Raw genomic sequence first — 22,365 nt, 5'->3', positions numbered from 1 at the left:
GTCATCTCACACCTTCACGAGTCATATGATTACACTAGGTTGCCGGTTGAAACATGGACACAACGGGTTGGTGTTGCATGGGCAATGTTGTCATCCGACAAAAGCTAAGTGACAAGGTGCGACGCGATCGTTGGCGCACAAATCATACTTCGGCGATAGAGGAAATGCTTCGCTAACTCGAGCCAACCCGATGGTGCGTCTCAAAACAGCGTCTCATCGTTATGTTATAAGCGGCTGATCAACGTCCTGCTGTCAGCGTGGGACTCTAAACAGAACTGGTACGATGGTCCCCCGGCGAAACAGGGGGTTGGGGAGGGCCCAACTAGCTGCCCCGGATAACAGTATGTTACAAACAACGTAGGAGATAATACGGATAGGAGCAATCGGCATGGACCTAGGCAACGAAATAAGGACTACGATTGGAAATTTGAGACATGTAAGTGTAAATCGCTCTGCTTTTCAGGATGCGACAGGATACCGGGCGGCTACTTTCCACCCGAGTTGTGGCACCACCAGCGAGCTGGGAACTGTCTTCCTAATACTGGGCAAGATGTGCCAACGTGTGATGGGGTGGCCGTCGGTCAACACAAGGATGTGCAAATTGAGGATAAAGGGCCGGTTTTTCAATTACAGCATTATCAACGTGCACTGCCCGCATGAAGGAAGACACGGAGACGAGAAGAAAGCGTTTTACGTGCAGCTAGAGCAAGTCTACGATAGCCGCCTGTGACGGGACGTGAAAGTCGTCATTGGGGACATGAATGCTAAGGTAGGACGGGAGGCCATGTACAGACCGATTAGTCTAATGACAACGGCCATCGGTGTGTGAGCTTTGCAGTCTCCCGTGGCATAGTAGTCCGAAGTATCTTCTTCCTCCGCATAGACATCCACAAATCCACCTGGAGATTACCCGACCTCAGACAGAGAACCAAATCGACCACGTTCTCGACGGCAGGTTCTTCTCCAACATCATCAACGTTCGTACGTACCGCAGTGCGAATATAGATTCGGACAACTACCTACTAGCTGTGTGCATGCCCTAAAAACTCTCAACGGTGTAAAACACCCGTCGAAGTCGAAAACCGCGACCAAATATCGAGCAACTGCAGGACGCCGGGGTTGCACGGGAATACGCGCAGCAGCTGGAGGCAGCGTTGGTATAGTTTGAACCCATGGAAGAGCAACTTGGCGCTGCTACCCTTGAAAATGGCTGGAGGAGTATCCGATCCGCCATAGGTACAGAAACAACAGCCAAAACTCAGTCCTCCGAAGGAATGAGCGCCAGCAAGAGGACCAAGATCGCATAGCGATGGAAAAGCTGTACCAAGCTAACGATACTCAGAAGTTCTAGGCGAAGCTGAACAGCTCCCGTAAAGGTTGCCGTCCAAGCTCCTACTACGCGTAGGAGCTTGGACGGCAACCTTTATACGGACGAGTGTGAGGTGATCGGAAGGTGGAAGCAGGACTTCGATGAGCATCTGAACGGCGATGCAGTAGAGCGCGAGGACGGTATGGCAACTGATCTTGGTGCGCGAGCAGAAGACAACAGAAGTCAAGCCCCCGTTCTCCTGGAGGTGGAGGAGGAGATTGGACGGTTAAAAAAAAGTGCTGCTAGAGTGGACCAACTTCCAGCGAGCTGTTGAAAAACGGCGGAGTAACACTGGCTAGAGTCGTGCATTGAATTATTTGTCAAGATTTGGGAGAAAGAACGAGTACCGGAGGAGTGGATGGAAGCAGCGCAACCCCGGCGTCCCATCTAGGTACTTTTTCAAACAGTCTGCCGTCGGCTATCACCATTTGCGAAGCAGTTCATGGGGTACTACCACGCGGGATTCAAGGGTGCCCGCGCCACCACGGATCAGATATTCACAGTTCGGCAAGTCATGCAGAAATGCCGCGAATACAACGTGCCCACACACCACTTATTCATCGATTTTAAATCGGTATACGACACAATCGATTGAGACCAGCTATGGCAAACTATGCACGACTACGGATTTTCGGACAAACTAACGCGGTTGGTCAAAGCGACGATGTATCGAGTGGAGTGTGTAGTTCGAGTATCGGGGGCACTATCGAGCCCCTTCGAAATCCGAAGAGGTTTAAGACAAAGTCTCTCGTGCCTACTGTTTAACATTGCCCTGGAAGGTGTCATTAGAAGAGTTGAGATTAACACGAATGGCACGATATTCCAAAAGTCGGTTTGCCGACGATATCGACATTGTGGCTCGAACAGAAGATGGCAGACACATACATCAGACTAAAGGCCGAAGCCAAACGAATTGGATTAGTCATAAATGCATCGAAGGTGAAGTACATGAAAAGAAGAGTTTCACTGGAAGACAGTGTTAACCTCCCACCCCGAGTTCAAGTTGGTGGTGGTCAAATCGATATGATCGACGAGTTCGTGTACCTGGGCTTATTGGTAACACCCGACAACGATACCAGCAGAGAAATTCATCGCCGCATCATGACAGGAAATCGTGCATACTTGGGTTTCCGGTGGACGCTCCGATCGAGTAGAATTCGTCACCACACCAAGTTAACCATCTACAAGACGCTGATCAGACCGGTAGTCCTCTACGGGCGTGCGACATGGACTATGCTTGTGGAGGACCAAGGTGCCCATGCGGTCTTCGAACGGAAGGTATTGCGTTTGCGTACCATCTTCGGTGGACTGCAGATGAAGAACGGAACGTAGAAAAGGCGAATGAACCACAAACTGCAGGAGCTGCTTGAGGAGCCATCCATCGTCCACACCGCTGAGATTGACAGGTTGCGGTGGGCTGGGCATGTCGTAAGGACGTAGCACGATAGCCTGGGAAAGATGGTTCTTGAAACCAATCTGCCAGGGACGAGCTGGCGAACTGCAGCCATGGACCGAGTGGAATGGAGACGACTCTTACGTACGGCAAAGGCTACACAACGGCTTGGGACTGTTTGGTAAGGTAAGATAAGCGAATACTGTTAAACCCAGCTTATCATTTTTAAATTTATGTTACGAGTATTTTTGAAGAAGTAGGCTAATTCTCATTGAACTCATAACGGATGAAATCCTTGTATTTATTCGACAAAAGCAAACAGTAGCTGAAACATCGAAGGCTCTTGAAGAAAACTTTGTGAAAAAAAAACCTTTCAAGCTAAACGTTGCTAAGGAAACACTTGGCATGGTTACGGAAGAAGGAAGGAATTTCCATGCGAGCTCATTTCGATGTATTTGATGATATTGTCCGGCAATTCAAGACTGCAGGAGCGAAATGGAAGGTGACTTGGTAGCTAAATTACTCCTAACTTTACGTGACAGCTCGAGAATCTAGTGAAGAAAGTCGGTCAAGCAGGACATGTAGGAGAACAATCGTTCAAAAAAAAAAAAAACCGGAAGAAAATGCTATAGCGGCAGTCGATAAGAAGGCAGTCTCATTCATGGTAAACCGCAGTGGTGGGCACTGCTAACTGAAAATTTAGCGACGTTGATCCGCTAATTGGAAAACTTAGCACCCCATTCTATAGTTTTTGATAGAGACAATTTAAATTGGTATAGTTTGAACAACGCAGGTACTGGCAATCATATCAACTTATGCTGACGGCTTAACGACCTTCGTAAACCATTGAAATCCAATTAACTCATCGCAAGCCATGATGACAATTAAAAGAAGCTGATGACGACCCGTGTCAATAAGTCCTTTAAATTTCGACCGTCCGCTAACTTCTCATCGACTGACGACACGTTAATGGAGCTGATCATCACATTTCTAGAAATCCTAGGATATTGGACGCGGGCCGATGGAGTTTTGCATTCATGGAGGGCCAAACTTTCGTTTCTTTTAATCATCATCTGGTACACAATTCCGGCCTTCGCTTTTGTCTACCGCCAAGCGACTGGTTTTCGTGAGTTAATAAAAGCCTTGATAGAGATTATCATTATTGGAAAAATAATATGTCAGACCTTAAGTGTAATTCAGTCTCGACCATTACTGGAAAAAGTCTATCACGAAGTTCGAGCGATTTTGCAGCATTGCTCTGTCGATACACAGTACGATATCCAAGCTGCAGTGCGTGATACAGGTAGCCACACCAACCGATTTTTCAGATTATATCTGACTTGCGAGATATCGGCTTCAGCAGTCTTCTCTATGATACCTGTATTTATCACCTGTGTCAAATATGCGGTGGATGCAGTTGTTCCACTTCTAACCTTGAGTGTGGAAGCAGAGTGCGTTAGACGTTGAGTTCGTGGATAGTGCAGTGATTAACACAGACTTCTTTTCTTTCAAGTTTCGTATTGTTCGATCATACATCTAGTTTTTGGGTATGGCTACCAACGGCGTTGGTGAGTTCTATGGAGATGCTATTGCTCACTTTGATGGCATGTGTACAGGACAGTTTCAACTGGTGCATGGTGTATCAAGTTTCACGTTTGTTCAGCATCATTCGTATGAAGGCCAGTAGATTGGACGAATTATTGGAGAGCGAAATTTTTGGTGAGAAATTGGAGGAGATCGTGAGGATGCAGGATGTTGCGTACAGGTACACATTTATTGGTAGATTTACTTTCTTGAATAGTAAAATCAAGGTTTACCATAGAAGTGCCAAACAGTTGAAGAAAGTTCTCAGCCCATTGTTGCTACTACTTTATGGGACTTGTGTTGTCTCACTTTGTATGACAATGATGGTGCTAACAATAGTAAGTCCAAAAATTTTCAATGATAATTGGATTGTCACCGTAGAACTTATTTTTTCGGTAGGCGAGAGGAGATTGGCAACTACTAACCAATATGATCATTTTGGTTTGGTACATATTTTTCCAAATATTCTCCTACTCGGTGCTGGGCACAGAGCTGATGAATGCGGTTTGGAGTTGGATTTGTCGATGTTTAGGCTCTTTACAATCACAGTTTTTGTATTTCAGAGTACATCCGTTGCGGACGCTGTGTATAGAATCCATTGGTACAAACGCCGAATCGCCGAGCAGCGTTTGTTATTGATCGTTATGATGCGATCGCAACGCGGAGCGAGTTTAACGGCGACTGATTTTTTCATCGTTAACAGAGCGAGCTTTGGTATGGTACGAAAGATCGAGCATAGACTCCGTCAGCTTTCGTTAGCTAAAAGGATATTTTCTTTTTTACAGGCGCTTCGTTCGGCATTTTCGTACTTCACTGTTCTAAGACAGTTCTATGCGTCAAAGTGAGGTTAAAAAACCGTTAAATAAAGCATATGAGTAAGATTTTTTTCCTGTTTAAAATTATGTATTTCAAATAAAATTTTTATTAGAAAATTTAGCCTGAGCTTAATTTCGAAAGTTTGGTATGCCTTAGTACAGAGAAAAATCAACATCTGTTAATGGCATATGATGAATAAACGATGCAGCGTAAGCAATCAGTCAAAGCAGAAAATTTATCGAGTAATTATAGTGTCAACATTGCTACTGGACTGTTATCGATCCCTTGAGCACTGAGGCGGCTGCCACTATTTACTTCTAATCGAGCTTTCGAAACTCGTTCCAATCGAACATAAACATTTTACGTTGCTCTTACTAAACGGGAAGTGTTGTCCTTTATTGAACTCGACCGCGATGGTAAACACATATTTTTAGACAAAGTTTACCCATTATTTAGTGAAGATATATACAGTATAGATTTTTTTCATAAATTGTGTGTCGATACTTACGGCATAAAACTTTCCGTTTACCGGAAAATACGAAAATCTCATTTTTCGAATCTCCGTTGTTTTGAGCGCCTATTTTATAGATTGAACGCCCAAATCAAAATCATATGACGATATATAATATACAAACAAATTGGTTTAACAGATAAAAAGTACAAGAAGCTGCAACATATTTTTAATAAACAGTCTTGCGTTGGGTTTTGTTTTCAATATGATACCAATTTGAGGAATTTTTGAATAGGTGGCCAAATCCTGAGGATTTCAGTCATCAGATGTTAGCCGTAGAACTTTAGAGATGGCCACATGTATGACTTAATAATCGACTAAGCCGATAAAATTCGAAATAACTGTTTGGAAGCGGTATTCGAGCTTAAAAAGATAAAAACACCTTAGAATGGAAAAACCTTCTTTTTATTAGTATCGAGTGACTACGTTAACAAAAGCTATCAACTAAACTGGAATGTCTTCGCTATTCACGTCAAAATTTCTACTAAAAGCCACAATTGTACTACCGTTGGTGTTCCCCTACACAGAAAAAGCATTTACTCTAGAGAAGGCAAATCTACAGTTTGGAAATGAGCTTCTGACTTTCGCACACATTTTTCTCCGTCTCCTCCAGTGGAAGGAAATTGCCCGCGGCGAAGATATTCTTTGGATCTAGCTGACGTTTGGTGGCCCGGTACAGAGCGACGCCCACCTCGGATACGGTTTGGGGGTACCAGCGGGACCGTATCTTCCCGACGCCGTGATGATGCGAGATAGATCCACCGCAGGCAAGGATTTCGTCGCGGGCCTGCGCTTCGATGGTTTCGTAGATGTGCACTGGGCTGGAGAAACCGGTGTGGTTAAAACCGAAGTAAAAATACACGCACGCTCCGGCGTCGTATGATTGCGTCACCCGACACGAGATGAGGTAGTGTTTGATGCTGTGTTTGGCACATTCCTGCAATTAATTGAAAAAATCAAATTGAGCATGTACTGGGTTTATTCGGTTATAAGAAAACGTGCCCCTAACTACACGCCTTTTTTTCGGACAGAACCTTTACTGTAGCTATTTTTAAGGCAAACCCACAATTGAAGATGACGACTAAAGTTTAGAATGAAACAACAAAACGTTGCAAGAAACAACAGCGATCCATTTGCAATCCTTTTTTTGCGAGCAGAGACTGCCAGGATTTGACGAACTAATAGTGAATTTCTTTATTCCAATGCTAGTCATCAGTAGCAGTAAAAAGTACACAGAGAAAAGTACCATGGTAGTTTCTGTTAAAAGAAAAAATGATGACTTCCAAGTAACTATCTAAATCTGGTATTATTATCGTGATAATAGAAATAACCATCCGCCTAAAGTTACACTACCATTTTTTTCTCTGTGCACACATAAAGATTTGCTAACGTATCGCAGCAGAAAGTAATGCCCTCGTATGGAAACATGGCTAAAATGATTCGCAAAACAGTTCGACTTACAAAAAAATGTATAATCATTCACGTAGTACAGTTACCAAGCGTCTTAGCTGTGGCAGGAATTTCGAATGATTAGTTAACATTCAGTATCTTCATTCGCCGCTGATGCGATGCGATATTTTTTATCAAAACTTGCTACAGCAAGTTTTTTTTTGTAATGCCAAGAAAAATCGATCTTTTGTATGTTTTATGCAACCGAAACTCAACACTAAAATATTTCTGTTAAGATAGTAAAATGTTCTTTATTTTTTCGAAGGTTTTAAATTATGACCTCCGTAATGATCATTATGACTCATAATGATCATTACGAAGTTAAAAGCTAAAAGGAAAAGTAAAGCTAGCGCGAAATGCCTGAAGATAGCTTTTTTCCATTAATATGGAACCAGACGCACTTAGGCTGTTAAAGTGGGTGTATATTGTGCCCGCGACCCGAATTTTTAGTCCATTTTTTTGGCTTAGCACTAGCTAAGCCCGAAATAAATTCACAAGAGTGAAGCACTTCATCTTAAGAATCCAGTTTTATATTTAGAAACCATCGTCGTTAATTTTCAAAAATAAGATGTCAGGACCAAACAGATCATATGATTTAGATTAACTCTTTTTGTGCTTCATTTTAAGAGTGAGGCTGATCGGAACTAATGGCATCCGTTACCCGTCACCTTTCATCCGTCACCTGCCACTCATAATTCGTCATACGTCATTCGTCATCCATCCCCTGTCATCCGTCGCCATCTTATCATCTATCATCTATCATCTATCATCTATCATCTATCATCTATCATCTATCATCTATCATCTATCACCTATCATCTATCTTATATCATCTATCATCTATTATCTATCATCTATCATCTATCATCTATCATCTATCATCTATCGTCTATCATCTATCGTCTATTATCTACCATCTATCATCTATCATCTATCATCTATCATCTATCATCTATCACCTATCATCTATCTTATATCACCTATCATCTATCTTATATCATCTGTCATCTATCATCTATCATCTATCATCTATCATCTATCATCTATCATCTATCATTTATCATCTATCATTTATCATCTATCATCTATCATCTATCATCTATCATCTATCATCTATCATCTATCATCCATCATCTATCATCTATCATCTATCATCTATCATCTATCATCTATCATCTATCATCTATCATCTATCATCTATCATCTATCATCTATCATCTATCATCTATCATCTATCTTATATCATCTATCATCTATCATCTATCATCTATCATCTATCATCTATCATCTATCATCTATCATCTATCACCTATCATCTATCTTATATCGTCTATCATCTATCATCTATTATCTATCATCTATCATCTATCATCCATCATCCATCATCCATCATCTATCATCTATCATCTATCATCTATCATCTATCATCTATCATCTATCATTTATCATCTATCATCTATCATCTATCATTCATCATCCATCATCCATCATCTATCATCTATCATCTATCATCTATCATCTATCATCTTACATCTATCATCTATCATCTATCATCTATCATCTATCATCTATCATCTATCATCTATCATCTATCATCCATCATCCATCATCTATCATCTATCATCTATCATCTATCATCTATCATCTATCATCTATCATCTATCATCTATCATCTATCATCTACCATCTATCATCTATCATCAATCATCTATCATCTATCATCTATCATCTATCACCTATCACCTATCATATTTCATATATCATATATCATATATCATATATCATATATCATATATCATATATCATATATCATATATCATATATCATATATCATATATCATATATCATATATCATATATCATATATCATATATCATATATCATATATCATATATCATATATCATATATCATATATCATATATCCTATATCATATATCATATATCATATATCATATATCATCTATCATCTATCATCTGTCATCTATCATCTATCATCTATCATCTATCATCTATCGTCTATCATCTATCATCTATCATCTACCATCTATCATCTACCATCTATCATCTATCATCTGTTACCTATCATCTATCATCTATTCACCATCATCCATCGTTCATCATTATAATCCATCATCCTTCATCGTTTATCAATCTTTTATCATCTTCCAGTATTGAACATCAATCATGATCCATCATGAACGATCAAGAGATGAATATGAACAACGATAGATGATGGCTAGAAGCTATTAACACTGTGAGTGGTAGCCGATATTGCAGGTTAACCAAGTCTGACAAGTGCACCAGTGATAGTTATGTCGCATAAGCGCAATGGGTGGTCCAAAAATTGTTTTTTTTTGCGTCACGTAATTTATGGATGTCGCCTTTACCCTCCTGAGAAGCTTTTGTAGATTCTTTATTTTTATATTTTAATATTTTTTTTTTGTTCACAACATTTATTGGACACGGCACAATACTTTTTACTTCAATATAATGGAGGCTGTTACTAATATAAAGTAATCGTTGTTGTAATCTACTGTTTATGAAGTATTCAATGAAAATATGTTTTATAGTTTAGAAACGGTTGTTTAAATAAAATTGGAAGTTTCATAAAATTTCATTTTCTGCTGCTGTACCATCTGTTTTACTCTTGATTTGTTTTTTTTTTAATTTTTGGTTCAGTATTTACTAATTCAAACAATAATCACTTTTCATTTTACTTTTCATTTATTTTTATTATTCCTTTATTTTGTACCTGTCTTATATCTTTTGATTATTCTGGAAGATTTATTATTTTTCTATGAGATATAGATTTCGTGTTTTGACGTTGAACTACGTCTTTCAACAGGCTTCTGAGAGAGGGTGAAAACTGAAAATTTGGAATCGGAACAAGTTATAATTTTCATCCAACTTCAACTTGATAAGATTTTAACGAATTTTCTTCGTATTTGCAGCAGTCGAAATATCAGCTGAAACATAGACTTCGCCAAATCAGAGATGAATACAATCCTATTCAGTAGGGGATAGTAGGTAAAGACGGACACACAGATATTGGTATTTAGATCGCAGTAGTCATACAAATTGAAACTTAAGATCATTTGTTGTCATAACTATTTTTGGTATGAGTAAAATTCCTCCAAGTTTTATGTGTTTTGGGTCTTCAAAAATATGACTACAAATTGCAGTTTTTTTGACATGGTTGGGAAAGACGGACACCTGGGGTGGGTAAGATGGATACTACGATGGTAAAGGTGGACACTCACAAAAAGATATAGTACTTTACGTATTCTTTTGATTTATGTGTTAAGTGATGGCCATACACTACTCTACGTTATTAGAGTCCATATATCGTATTAAATCATGAACAAGTTGCGTTTATTGAAACAATCTATCTGTCAAGTTTACAGAAATGTTAATGTATAGTCAATCCGACGTGAATTCATTTAAATTTATCGTTTTATCTAATCATAGAATTTGTATCATGATCGGAACAAAATATGTATCATAATCGGAACAGAGTTTTTGTTTAAAATTTATTTGAATCCAAGTAATTTTTAGGTAGACGATTTTATTGCCTTAATCTATTCTTAACATTCCAAGTTTTTCTAACTAAAACTTTTCTTTGAATTGTGAGAGGAGGCAAGCCATGACCGAAATCGGACGCACAAATTTTTCGCTCGCATGTTATATCCGAAGAAAAATTGTTTAATTTAGTTGTGCATGTGTGTTATAGCTGTTATCGCGGAGTGAGTTTATTTTCTAAATTTACAATTGTTTTAGTTTTTGGAAAAGTTCGCGGATGGTTGTGCGGGTCGTGATCAAGATTGGCCAGCTGGTTCCTGCTTTGAAATCATCACATTATTTGGTGATTTTCGGTTATTTTACACTTAAAGAATTGTTAAACATATATACAGGTGTTCTATTGCAATGTGCTGAGTGCGAAAAGTGTGAAGTTCCACGAAAAAAAAAAGTGAATTTAATTGTGAAAATTGAATATTATTGCGTTGCTTTTTAGATTCACCAAAGTGTTTATTTTTTCTTGTTTTTTTTTTCTATCGCTGTCTTGGCGACGGTTTGAAAGTGTGGAGTGTGTGGTGTTATTGCATACAATAAGGAGAGTGTTTTTCGAGCAGCTGCTCCACATAGTTTTATAGTGATTTAATCATTAGGAATTTATTCGTTGGCATAGTGCAAATTATATTTGGCTTGTATCTAATTAAACTTGAAGTGAAAATTTGCCAATAAGATCAAAACCATGCATCGCCGTTTACAGTGTTTATGTGCTATCTCTTTTCAACGAATGGAATGTTGTATGGATTAAACGAGTGTGTGAAGGCATACATGCATGTTGCCACTGTACTTCCATTTAAAGAAATGTCTAAAAATGATGAAAACAACTGGAAAATGAAGAGATGAAAGCTAAGTATACGTTTTGTCTTGTCTGTATTGTAAAGTGATATTTTGGTGCTTGTTTCTAGTTTTACTTTTTGTGAGAAAGTAGATACAGGGAGATTTTGGTTTCATCATTGAAATTTTGTGCGCGGCATTTCTTTTCCGCAGGGTTTCAGTAACAAGTTTTGTTTTTGTCCACAAAGTGTTAGTGTGGTTTGTGGAGTTTGGAGTATGTGTTTCCCAGAAATCATATGCTTTGATTTTTTGATTGTTCTAGCTTTTTTTTGACCAGTTGTTTTACATAAAATGTTATATTTATGACTAGTTCGGCACTTTGTCAACAAATTTAAAAATATATTCTGGCTAATATGTATATTTGCATTTTTTAAATTGTTGAGGCTTTGGATGCATGGAACATTGCCAATTTTCATATTTATTAGGCGTATTAGGCGTACATCGTAAAGAGATAATCGACGTAAACGTCGAGTTCCTGCGCGTATGTGTCGGCCGGGGGGATGAAAGCGGTTGTTCGTAACGCTTCGGTGTAAACGCGTATTCAGCCCGGGAGAGTTTTGCTGATATATGGACTTCCGGCGTGTGGTGATTTCGCGAAGTGAACCCAGATATTTCATCATATCTTTCTCATCTTCATCAACGTCAAGCCGGAGACTGCTCGCGCGTTGCATCTAAATTATTACATCGCAAATCGAAGTAGATTTCGTTCAGTCGATAAATATCATTTCAACCTCCGCGTCGATACCTTCCATGAGGTCGTATTATCTACAGATAGATCAACAACGCGCAATAGTTTTGAGTATAAAGAGCATCACCTTACGAGGAGATATACGGTAGTTTTAGTTGTCTCGGTTTAGTCAAAGGTCCTGTATCCTCGCGTACGTTTTATTGTTGCGGTATTACATTATCAAACTAAATAAGTTCGAATCACATTATGAATATCGTGGCGGATGTAATAAACTTGTAGGCGCGACACTTGTTCTGAAGAACCCGACATTCGAAATTAGCGCATCGTTTACCAAAACGAACCCTGCTGTATACCTTTCCCTTTCTCCAACATCCCAGTGATTTCTCGTGGAAGTGCAGAGGTGTTCTCGGCTTCCAATAAAGCGAGTATCACGTCAACATATTCCTATACAAACTCCTTCTTTGACCTGCATTCGGATGCGGCCGGCGCTGGTATTGCCTAATATAAAGATTTAGGTCACCTGTTTTTACACATTGAGGATGCATGTTGGTCCCAAACATCATCTGTTGGTTCTTTGTGTAATTACAGCTGATCTGGCAATAACGGAGTAGCAACCGCGGGCGGTCAATCATGCTCATGCTCATGCTCATGCTAAAACTTTTCTTTGAATTGTACCTACGTGAAATTCATCATTATATCAAGAACAGGCACAGTGAAGCGGTGAAGTCTCAGAAGTAAGCTGTTTTGAATACTATTCAACGCTGTTTCGATCATGATACAAAATAGGCCTTAGCATTTCATCAATAATTCCAACTTTAAAGCACAAAAAGTGTTTCTACATCAAATTTAAATGTTATGGAAGGATTTCACGGAAAGATATACCGCAATTCTGGCAGAATTCATTCCATTGTCAGTGCTTGTAAACAGGCAATTGTAAGGGAAAATTGTGGTCGAAAATGGATCATTTTATAAAACTTGTGATAAAATAGTAATACTTGAACAATCTTAATCAAACTTTCTGAACAACATCAGCAGAAGTTGCTTGATGTTTTTGTTGAAGGTTTGATAAATTTTTTGAAATAAATAATGGAGCAATTTCGCATATAAGAATTGTTCCGATCCATGCATTTTCGTACTGTTTCGATCATGATACTTTAACGTATTATCGAAAAATACGCGAAATAGCCATTAAAAAGTTACTAAATCAATAGTTCTTCAAACATATTCTTGGGTTGTTATATGATGCAATAAACTGCAATTGGATATGTTGAGTTAATAAACTTTTGGGAATATGCATGTTGATTGTTGAACTTAAAATATCGTTGCAACTGATTACACTGAAAAAACCTGCATAAAAAAAATGTTTCATATTTATCACGCAAAAATATTTCTTCAGCGTGATATAATCGAAACGTCACTGAATCATCTAATGAGTATTTCTGGAATCGGAATGATGCCCAGAGACCGAAAATCAACTTCGGACGCCAAAATTGAAAATGGTGCAACCTTCGGTTTTTGGAAAACAGCCAAAAAAGTCCAAATACCACCCAACTTGGGTGTTTCTGGAATCGAGCTGATGTCTAGAGAACGGAAATCAGCTCCAAATACCGCCCAATCTTTGCCATCTAATCTCTGTTTTTTTCTTATAGGCTTCATCCATTCTTTTGATTTTTGCTCACATTTCCTCCTCTACCCGTCAAACACCTGAGAGGAATAGACATTTTCACACACTGAGTGAGTAACTAACCACATTTATCACAATAGATCAAAATGTCTCTGGTCGCAGTGATGAGTCCACACAGGGAAAAAAAAACTAACCACATTCAAAGAACAAAACATGTAGTTTCACATTTAAGCCACATCCTGACAGATTTTGCATTTAATAACATAGGAAGTTATTATTATTCTGGAGAAGATTCGATTTTATACTGTTTTTGTCGCACCTCAGGGAGATGTGAACAGGAACGCAATTTTCAGATGTCCTGACTGAGCTATTCATTTCACTTATCTTGTCTGTACGGATGAGCTATTTACGAGAGTTTCACTGCGCTTTTGCTCTGTCAAGTTTAGAGCATTTCTCCATTACTCTCTGCTCTCCCAACAGCAGATGGTATGATGCACATTGAATGTAAGCTCACAGTTGTTAAGAGGGCATTCGCATTCGAATTGTGTTCAATGCTTGTTTTGTTCTTGTTATTCCATAGTTAAAGTTCTTCTGATTATCTCTTCCATAGCCTGTTTCTGGTTCTTATCTTTTCACTTATTTCGCCTTCTATTTTCGTTTAGAGTTTGTAACTAATTTATGTTAGATTTTTATGCTTTCGACCCGTTGCTAGTCGGTTTATATTTTTTTTTTAATATTTCGTCAAATTTTGTCTCTTACATTTTCTTACGGAATATTTTGTGTCATAAATTATTATCAAAGTTTTCGCCAAATATACTTTTACTAGCTGATACCCGGCCCGCGTTGCTGCGCCATTAAGTTTACGACGACAACCGCATATCTTTCAAATGTACATAATTTCGAACAAATATTAACATTACCATGTTATATCTATAAGGCTATGTATTCTGTCCAAAAATATGTATTTCTGAATCATGTTTCTCCAATGTTCTAATTTCTATTAAAACTCTAATGAATACATTCGGTAAAAAAGCAATAGTCAAAAATGTTAGAAACATGACGTTACTAAGTTTATTATTTTGGCCAGGAATAGCTGAAGTATTTTTTTTTTGTTCATACAAATTAGCTGAGGTATTGTCCTAAACTTCAACCAAATGTAAACGTAAGCAAATAGAAATTTGTTATTTCGGTTCAAAATAATTTGAAAAGTGTATGTGTTTTACAAATGAAAAAGGTATCCATTCATGTTGTTAACTACCTAAACATCATGCTATGTGTTACATTGCTCGCATTATTGCATTCGAGCATGATCGCTAAGAATAAGCTCAAAGTAAAATTCTCACTCCAAAAACTAATAAAATAACTCTCTAAAAATTATGTAGTGTCCCTGAAAAAATTAAAAAAACATCTGGAGTCGATTTCCGGCCTCTGGATATCTTCCTGGTTTTGGAAATATTTATATTAGGTGGTATTTGCTACCTTGGATTTAAGGAATGGGACCGATTTCTGGACTCTGAACATTATTTTGATTCCGGAAATAACCAAATTGGCTGATTTTTTTAAAAATATCATTTTGAGCGTATTAGTAGAATGATATCAAATATCAAAAGAATGAAATATTTCCATTAAATTATACTATCAATTTTGATAGTAGAATTTAATGGAAATTTTTCATTCTCTCGTTATTTCATATTGACTGGTACTTCACCATTTTGGTTGTATTCCTTCTACCGGAAATCACAATCTTGGATTTCAAAATGGTGTTTGGATTTGGTTTCTGGTCTCCGGTTATCATCTCGATTCTGGAATGACCATTTTCGGCTGATTTCCAGCAATCTGAAGTTGCCACTTAGAATTCGGCGTTTTTCACAAGTTCTTAGAATTATAGTCGATAAGATTACGACGGAATATCTTGTATCAATATACAATGGACTATCTTGTATCAATATAACTTTCACCAATCATTTTTGGTTGTTTTCCAGAAAGTGGAAATCATCATTTTGGATTTGGCGTCTGGGGTCGATTTCCGACCTCTGGGTATCATTTGAGATGGGTATCATAACGATTCCGGAATGAACATTTATGGCTGTTTACCAACAACTCGACATTGCAATTTCAACAACTCGATGTTGCAATTTAAGTTGCCACTTCGGAATGAAAATGTCGTCAGGGGTCAATTTTTGGCCTATGTGCATCATTTCGATTTCAAAAATACCAATTTTAGGTAGTATTTGGTCATATCTGTAAACCGGAAGTCACCATCTTGGTTTCAAAACAGCGTCTTGAGTTGATTCCAGGTCTCTTGGCATCATTTCGATTGCAGAAATACCCATATTTGGTGCTGTTCGGTCATTATTGGTAGTTTTTCGGAAACCGGAAGTCGTCTGTGTATGGTCTTTGCAGTCGATTTTCGGCTGCTGGCTATTATTTTGATTCCAAAAATACCGGATGTCGCCATTGTGTTTCTAAATAGCGTCTAGATTTGATTTCCGGTCTCCGGGCATCATCTTGGTTCTCGAATAACTATATTGGCTGTTTTCAAGCAACCGGATATTGCCACTTCGAATTTCAAAATGGCATCTGGGGACGATTTTTGGCTTATGTACATCAACTCGATTACAAAAATGCCCATATTGGGTGATATTTGGTCATTTTCGGAAACCGGATGTCGCCATCTTGGATTTCAAAATGCTATATAGAGTTGATCTCAGGTCTCTGGGCATTATCTCGATTCCAAAAATCCCATATTAGGTGATATTTGGTCATATTGGGCCAGTTTTCTGGAAACCGGAGATCGTCATCCTGGATTTCAAATGGAGTCGATTTTCTGCCTCTGAATATCATTTTGGTTCCAAAAATAACCATAATGGATGATATTTAATTATTTTCTGGAACTGGAAGTCGCCGTAATGGATTTCAAAATATCGTCTGGATTTGATCCCCGGTCTTTGTGCTATTCTGGTTTAAGAAATATTTAAGCGGGGAACATCATCTTGACATCTTAGGTTGTTTTCCGGTCTCTAGATATAACCTCGGATTCAGAACTCTCCGCAAAAAAACCGCAAAACAGGAGCAAAAAAGAGCATTTCCCGTGCCCTGCACAGAATTAAACCATCACAAATCGACTTGTTGACCTATTCTACGTAAAAAATCTATATTCCAGGTTGTTGGCACCAATTAATCGCCGCTAGACTGGCAGCCTGAAATATAGTATTTCTCATGTAAAATTGGTCAACAAATCGATTGGTGATGGTATTATTTTGTGCAGGGGAAATAATCGATTTTGCCTTTTTTCACCCTATATTTGCGTATTTTCGGAAATATAGATCTTTTCCCGTGCCCTGCACAGAATGAGAATATCACCAATCGATTAATTGGTCAATTTTACAAAAATGGCTATATTTTAGGCCAGCCCAGCGGCTTGTAATAAGTGGGTATTTTGGTTCATTTTTTTCCAGTGTTCAATTTTATGATAAAACTTTTGAGCCTTAAACACTCTCACAATTAAATTAAAATAATGATAGGAATAAATTGAAATGATGATAGGAATAATGATTTAGCTGCGCCACTAAGATACAAAAAATCAATATCACAGCATTTACCCTTTATTTGAGAACTCAAGTATACAGAATGATACGATGATCGTGTTTGATTCAGGACTATACAAATAACAAATTCGCTATTGCTATCCTCCTCCCTGACCACGCTGATGAGAAAATAAAATTAAAATTAATTGAAACAAATACGCTGCTATATGACCTATGTGTACCGAATTATATGATATTCGATGAGGCGATTTCAAATTTAATAAAGATTGACAACATTTATCCACTTCCTTCCCTCTTAAATGACAGAGTAATGTAAATACCACGCATCATACTCAGAAACGCCTGTGTATAAATTTTCATGATAAATTTCTCAATATTTTGCATATAGTGCAGTTCGACATACCCCTCCCCTCTTGACTACGCCACTGAGAACAAACAGAAAAGTCTATGTCTTAGATACTTTTTTGAGAATTCACTTATACCGTGCTGGATCGAAAACCGTACACCTAAGTACATGATAATCTTCGACGGTCAAAAGAAAATCAAGAAATCACATATTGCTTTAAACTGACATGTTTACTTATAGATCTACTTATATTTTATCACTGTTTTAAAGCAAAATTATTAAAATCACTCCGAAACTCGAAAAAAATATGTTTAAATAGGACATGTTTTGAATCGAAATCCGTACACAGTTTTTTGTCTGAATCAAAACCCGTACACTTTTGAATCGAAATCCGCACACACGCGATATAAACTGGATCTAAGTCCATACAGCAATGAATTAAAATCTGTTTAGATATAGAAGTACAAAAATGTACATCTTTTATTTATAATTTATCTTTAAATCTAAGAAAATATATATTTTGAGGATTAATTGGTTCCAAAAGTTTCACACGGTTTCCTATTTTTTTTTTATCAGCTGAAATAGTGCAATTTTCGTAGCGTTTCGTTGCGGCACACCTTGTCGTAGTAATCGGAACGCCGGAACCTTTCGAAGCTTCCCGGTACGACTTTACCTTGCGCACCTCAGTCACAGCTCTTTCGAAATTGATTGCCGTATATTTATACTTGTTTTCTTCCATTATATGCTGAAAACAAGAAGAAAGTTCAACAATATAGGCATGATACACACGCTGTACGGATTTCGATTCAAGCAATTAACAAGGATCACAATCCGTACGGCACTGTTTTTGTTGAATAAATACAATTTACACTATTTACCAGACAGTATACAGCTCGAAAATGACAAAGACTTACCTTTTCCATCAATTTCAAAAAGATTCACAGAGTAAAACACTTATATCCCACTTGAAAAACGTTTTTATCTGAAGAACGTTTCCTTAGTAAATTCTCTAACGATACAACGAAATGACAACTGAAACCGAAACACGATTGATTTTTAATTTTTAATATTTTTATTTCATGGCCTACTGGCGCATAGTTTAATTTAACAGAAGGTCAACAGCTCAACGGACATGTACATGTAACTATCATATGAATTTTCATTTTTATGATGCTTAAAACTGAAGAAAAACATCAAGGTGTACGGATTTCGATACTGTACGGGTTTCGATCCAGCACGGTACATATTGACACGGTAATCAAGTAAGATTTTGAAGAGTTTACCCCCCGCCCCCTTGTTACGCTTATGAAATACATTGAATTTAAAGTCGTTGAAATATACCACCCACTATAACTTCCAAACATCGAATTTAATGATGATCGGCTCAGTGGTTTTAAAATCGTTAAACGGTGATGTCATCACCCCTCCCCCCTTACTACGCGAATGAAATACAGAAATCTCTCAAATGACACAGCAACACCACAGAAATACGCTTCATACCAAAAAATCTCTGTGTTTTAAGTTGCACGGTTATTGTAGAAAACGTTTGCATGTTTACAGAGTACAAATCGACTCCTCCTCGCCTGCGTTTATGAGATAGAGCGAAACTAATATTTTAAAGTTACTCCTCGTACTCGAAAACCCTTATGTACAAATTTTCACTGTAATCGGTTTAGTAGTTTTTGAGTCTATGGGGAACAGACAGACATTCGCATTTATAGATATAGATACACCCTCCTCCTTACTACGCCACTGAGATACAGGAAAATCAATGTTATAGAAACATACTTCACTAATACAAATTGGAACGATGATCAATTTATGTGTTTAGGTGTTTTCAAATAACAAATATTAGCTCCCCCTCCCTTGCCACGCTTATGGAATGAGTAAAATTCAAATTCATGAAATATATCAGCTACTGTAGATTCTACATACCGAATTTAATACTGATGGGTCCAGCAGTTTCAAATTCATCAAAGGTTGACATGTTAACCCCCTCCGCCCTCTCATCCTTACAACGCCCCTGAGAAACAAATAAGTCGTCGGCCAGTAACGACGCAAGAATACATCTCAGACTCAAAAACATCTGTATATAAGTTTGCACGGTTATCGTAGAGGAAGTTTTCTCGTTCATGAAACACAAATTCACCCCCCTTTGCCTACGCTTATGAGATAGAACAAAACTAATATTTTAGGATTACTCCCCGTGCTCGCATACCCCAATGAACAAATTTTCACGGTAATCGGTCCAGTAGTTTTTGAGTCTATAGGGAACAGACAGACAGACAGACAGACAGACATTCGCATTTATAGATTTAGAAGAAGATTTGAAAACCATCTTCAGACAGACAGATAGAGCAATTAATGAGTTTATATAGAAATACTTGTTCAATGGGGTGAACTCAGAGGTTGACATGTCATAGAAAAGCAGTTGATAACTATCGCAGTTGCAATATAACAGGGTTTCCCAGTTTAAACTTCCACTTACCTTCCGAATTCTGTTTTTCACATTGGTACAGAGTATTTCGCATCGATCCCATGCAACCGATGTCTCAAACGATTCTGCTACTACACTATACTCGAGAGCTAGATCCTTGCGGGAAGAAACGTAAAACAACAAAATTAATACAATCGATTGGCTAGTAGTACGCACTTGACTAGTAACAATTGCGCGCGTATGACACGATTCGAATGGATTTTTGTACAATCGTGACCCCCGCGCGTTCCTCACTATAATTAACATTATTGCATCCAGCCAGTGCCAATATTGGATCTGTGCATTCTCGAAAATGAGGTGCACAGCTCTTCTGTGTGAATATTTACCGCGGATAGTTGCACTAACTCGATGGCAGCCACTTAAGGGTGCACAGTAAAAATGCAATTGTTTACAAACTCGTGCCAAGCGTAAACATAACAACTCAAAGTGACACATCTTGCTTACCCTGATGTAGGCGATCACGAAGGTGAGAATGTAGCCTTTTTCACCGTTTGTGCTACCGGCAGAAAAACCTCCGTACTTCATGGCGATCCCCAGAATCTGCTGCTCGTGCCGTTTGACATCCTTGGCGTTGCCTTCGAACAGCAGGGTGACTATTGCTATCTTTTCCAAACTCATACCCTTGAACTTGGTGATATAAGCCTTCTGCAGGGCTCCGGACAAGTGGGTTAAAGGTCCCCCGGCAGGTTTCAAGGCTTGACCAAACACGAATTGTTCGTTATCGATCAAACGAATGCTGGCTGGCTGCAGCCGGTGTTTGGCTATCTCTCGGAGACACTTTATCCCGGACTCGAAATCCGGAAACACCAGAGAACCATATTTTTTCACCTCCGGTATGGGGCGCAGTTTGATCACAACCTCCGTCACAACTCCTAGTGTGCCCTCCGAGCCGAGCACGATGTGGTCGAAATCTGGACCACACGACATTCTTGGAATGGTAACGTTTTTGTCCAGCACTCCTTGAGCAGTCACCATTCGCACCTTTACCACTATATCCTCGATGTTTCCGTAAAGGTTTTTCTTCATACCGGAAGCTCTCGTGGCAACCCAGCCCCCTAAGGTGGAGAACTCATAACTATCTGGTTCGTGTCCCACAGTATAACCGAGTTTCCGAACAACGCGTTCTAAATCCTGCCCCACAATCCCAGCCTCAAAGCATGCAGTTAAATTTTCCTTGTTAAACCATAGCAATTTGTTCATCTGGCTGGTATCTAGTAACGCGATTGGTCTAGTTTCGTTTTCTGGGCATGTCGATGCTCCGGACACGGAAGTTCCACCTCCGTACGGGATCACCACAACGTCACTCTCACTTGCTGCCTGTACTACTTGTACAACCTGCTGATGACTGGTGGGGAACACTACGACATCCGGAATCCGTTTGAAACTTCCCGCACGTAGCGTGTGAATATCGTGCAAAGTTTGACCGTGGCATCGAACAAGTCGATCTTCACCTGCCTGACTAAACTCGATGCGGTGCTGCGCGAGCTGTGATGTGAATTCCGAGCATGGAACCGGATCCGGGTAGTGCTGCGGCAACGGATTACCCTCGCGGCGATTGTCTAGATCTACCCCAAGGTACTTTTCGACATACTCCTTGAAGTATGGCAGCGATACCGAACCACCTATTGGATACCTGTAGGACGGGGGAAAGGCAATCAATTTCAAACAACACTGGTATGAAAAGAGTTTTGCTCAGAATATTTACCGATCACCGGTGAAAATTAGCGTGCCATTGGTGTACTCGAAGCGTGAATCTTTGTAGCCCCATCCGTTCCATTTTAACAGGTGCTGGCTGCAGAAATAACACAAACAAGACAAGAGTTTGGGTTAGAATTAGTTATGCCATATTTGTTATGCGGTAATTATGGGAAGGTAGTTCGAAGTTGTTTCGTATGCCGACCAGAACGAATGCAGTTATTTTTTTTTTCAAATAGTTAATTTACGAGGAATTCAATGGTCTATGTGAGGATTTGTCACTGTGTGTGCCTTTCATTCAAGTGATCGTTTTCAAGTGGGTAACTATTTTATTGAACATACAACGAGAATACTGTTAATGGATTTTACCATTGTAGCTTGGGTGATAGCGAAATTACATTTTACTGTTTCTAAGTCATTGAGTGGTTTCATTGCCTTTGG

At 38.7% G+C, this 22,365-nt stretch overlaps 2 protein-coding genes across 5 annotated transcripts in view; one reads left to right on the top strand and one right to left on the bottom strand.

Moving 5' to 3' along the window:
* The first annotated feature begins 3,244 nt into the window (after positions 1 to 3,244).
* Positions 3,245 to 5,191, top strand: LOC129717306 (odorant receptor 22c-like). Its single transcript, XM_055667172.1, has 7 exons — positions 3,245 to 3,426; positions 3,556 to 4,213; positions 4,276 to 4,527; positions 4,585 to 4,684; positions 4,746 to 4,850; positions 4,910 to 5,065; positions 5,132 to 5,191. The coding sequence occupies exons 2-7, from the start codon at positions 3,660 to 3,662 to the stop codon at positions 5,189 to 5,191; spliced, it is 1,227 nt and encodes a 408-aa protein (XP_055523147.1). The 5' UTR covers positions 3,245 to 3,426; positions 3,556 to 3,659.
* Positions 5,192 to 6,056: 865 nt separating this feature from the next.
* The window catches only part of LOC129718029 (alkyldihydroxyacetonephosphate synthase-like), a 99,719-nt gene continuing 83,410 nt past the window's right edge, over positions 6,057 to 22,365 (bottom strand). For all 4 annotated transcript variants that reach the window (XM_055668411.1, XM_055668409.1, XM_055668410.1 and 1 more), the window contains 4 exons: positions 21,935 to 22,021; positions 20,674 to 21,862; positions 20,221 to 20,325; positions 6,057 to 6,610 (listed from right to left, as the gene is read on the bottom strand). In XM_055668411.1, the coding sequence (XP_055524386.1) occupies positions 6,230 to 6,610; positions 20,221 to 20,325; positions 20,674 to 21,862; positions 21,935 to 22,021 (1,762 nt within the window). In that variant the 3' untranslated portion in view covers positions 6,057 to 6,229. The remainder of the gene's footprint in view (positions 6,611 to 20,220; positions 20,326 to 20,673; positions 21,863 to 21,934; positions 22,022 to 22,365) is intronic.

Source organism: Wyeomyia smithii, chromosome 1, assembly GCF_029784165.1.
Source record: "Wyeomyia smithii strain HCP4-BCI-WySm-NY-G18 chromosome 1, ASM2978416v1, whole genome shotgun sequence".
NCBI lineage: Eukaryota > Metazoa > Arthropoda > Insecta > Diptera > Culicidae > Wyeomyia > Wyeomyia smithii.
Note: the sequence above shows the minus strand (reverse complement) of the source record. Positions and strands in the feature narration are given on the sequence as shown.

What these genes read in the sequence shown, in the direction of transcription:
- LOC129717306 (XM_055667172.1), top strand. Translation starts at nt 3,660, where the DNA reads ATGACGACCCGTGTCAATAAGTCCTTTAAATTTCGACCGTCCGCTAAC. An exon ending in ATGCAGGATGTTGCGTACAG is followed by an intron (nt 4,528 to 4,584) that starts GTACACATTTAT and finishes GGTTTACCATAG; the next exon opens with AAGTGCCAAACAGTTGAAGA. An exon ending in GCACAGAGCTGATGAATGCG is followed by an intron (nt 4,851 to 4,909) that starts GTTTGGAGTTGG and finishes TTTGTATTTCAG; the next exon opens with AGTACATCCGTTGCGGACGC.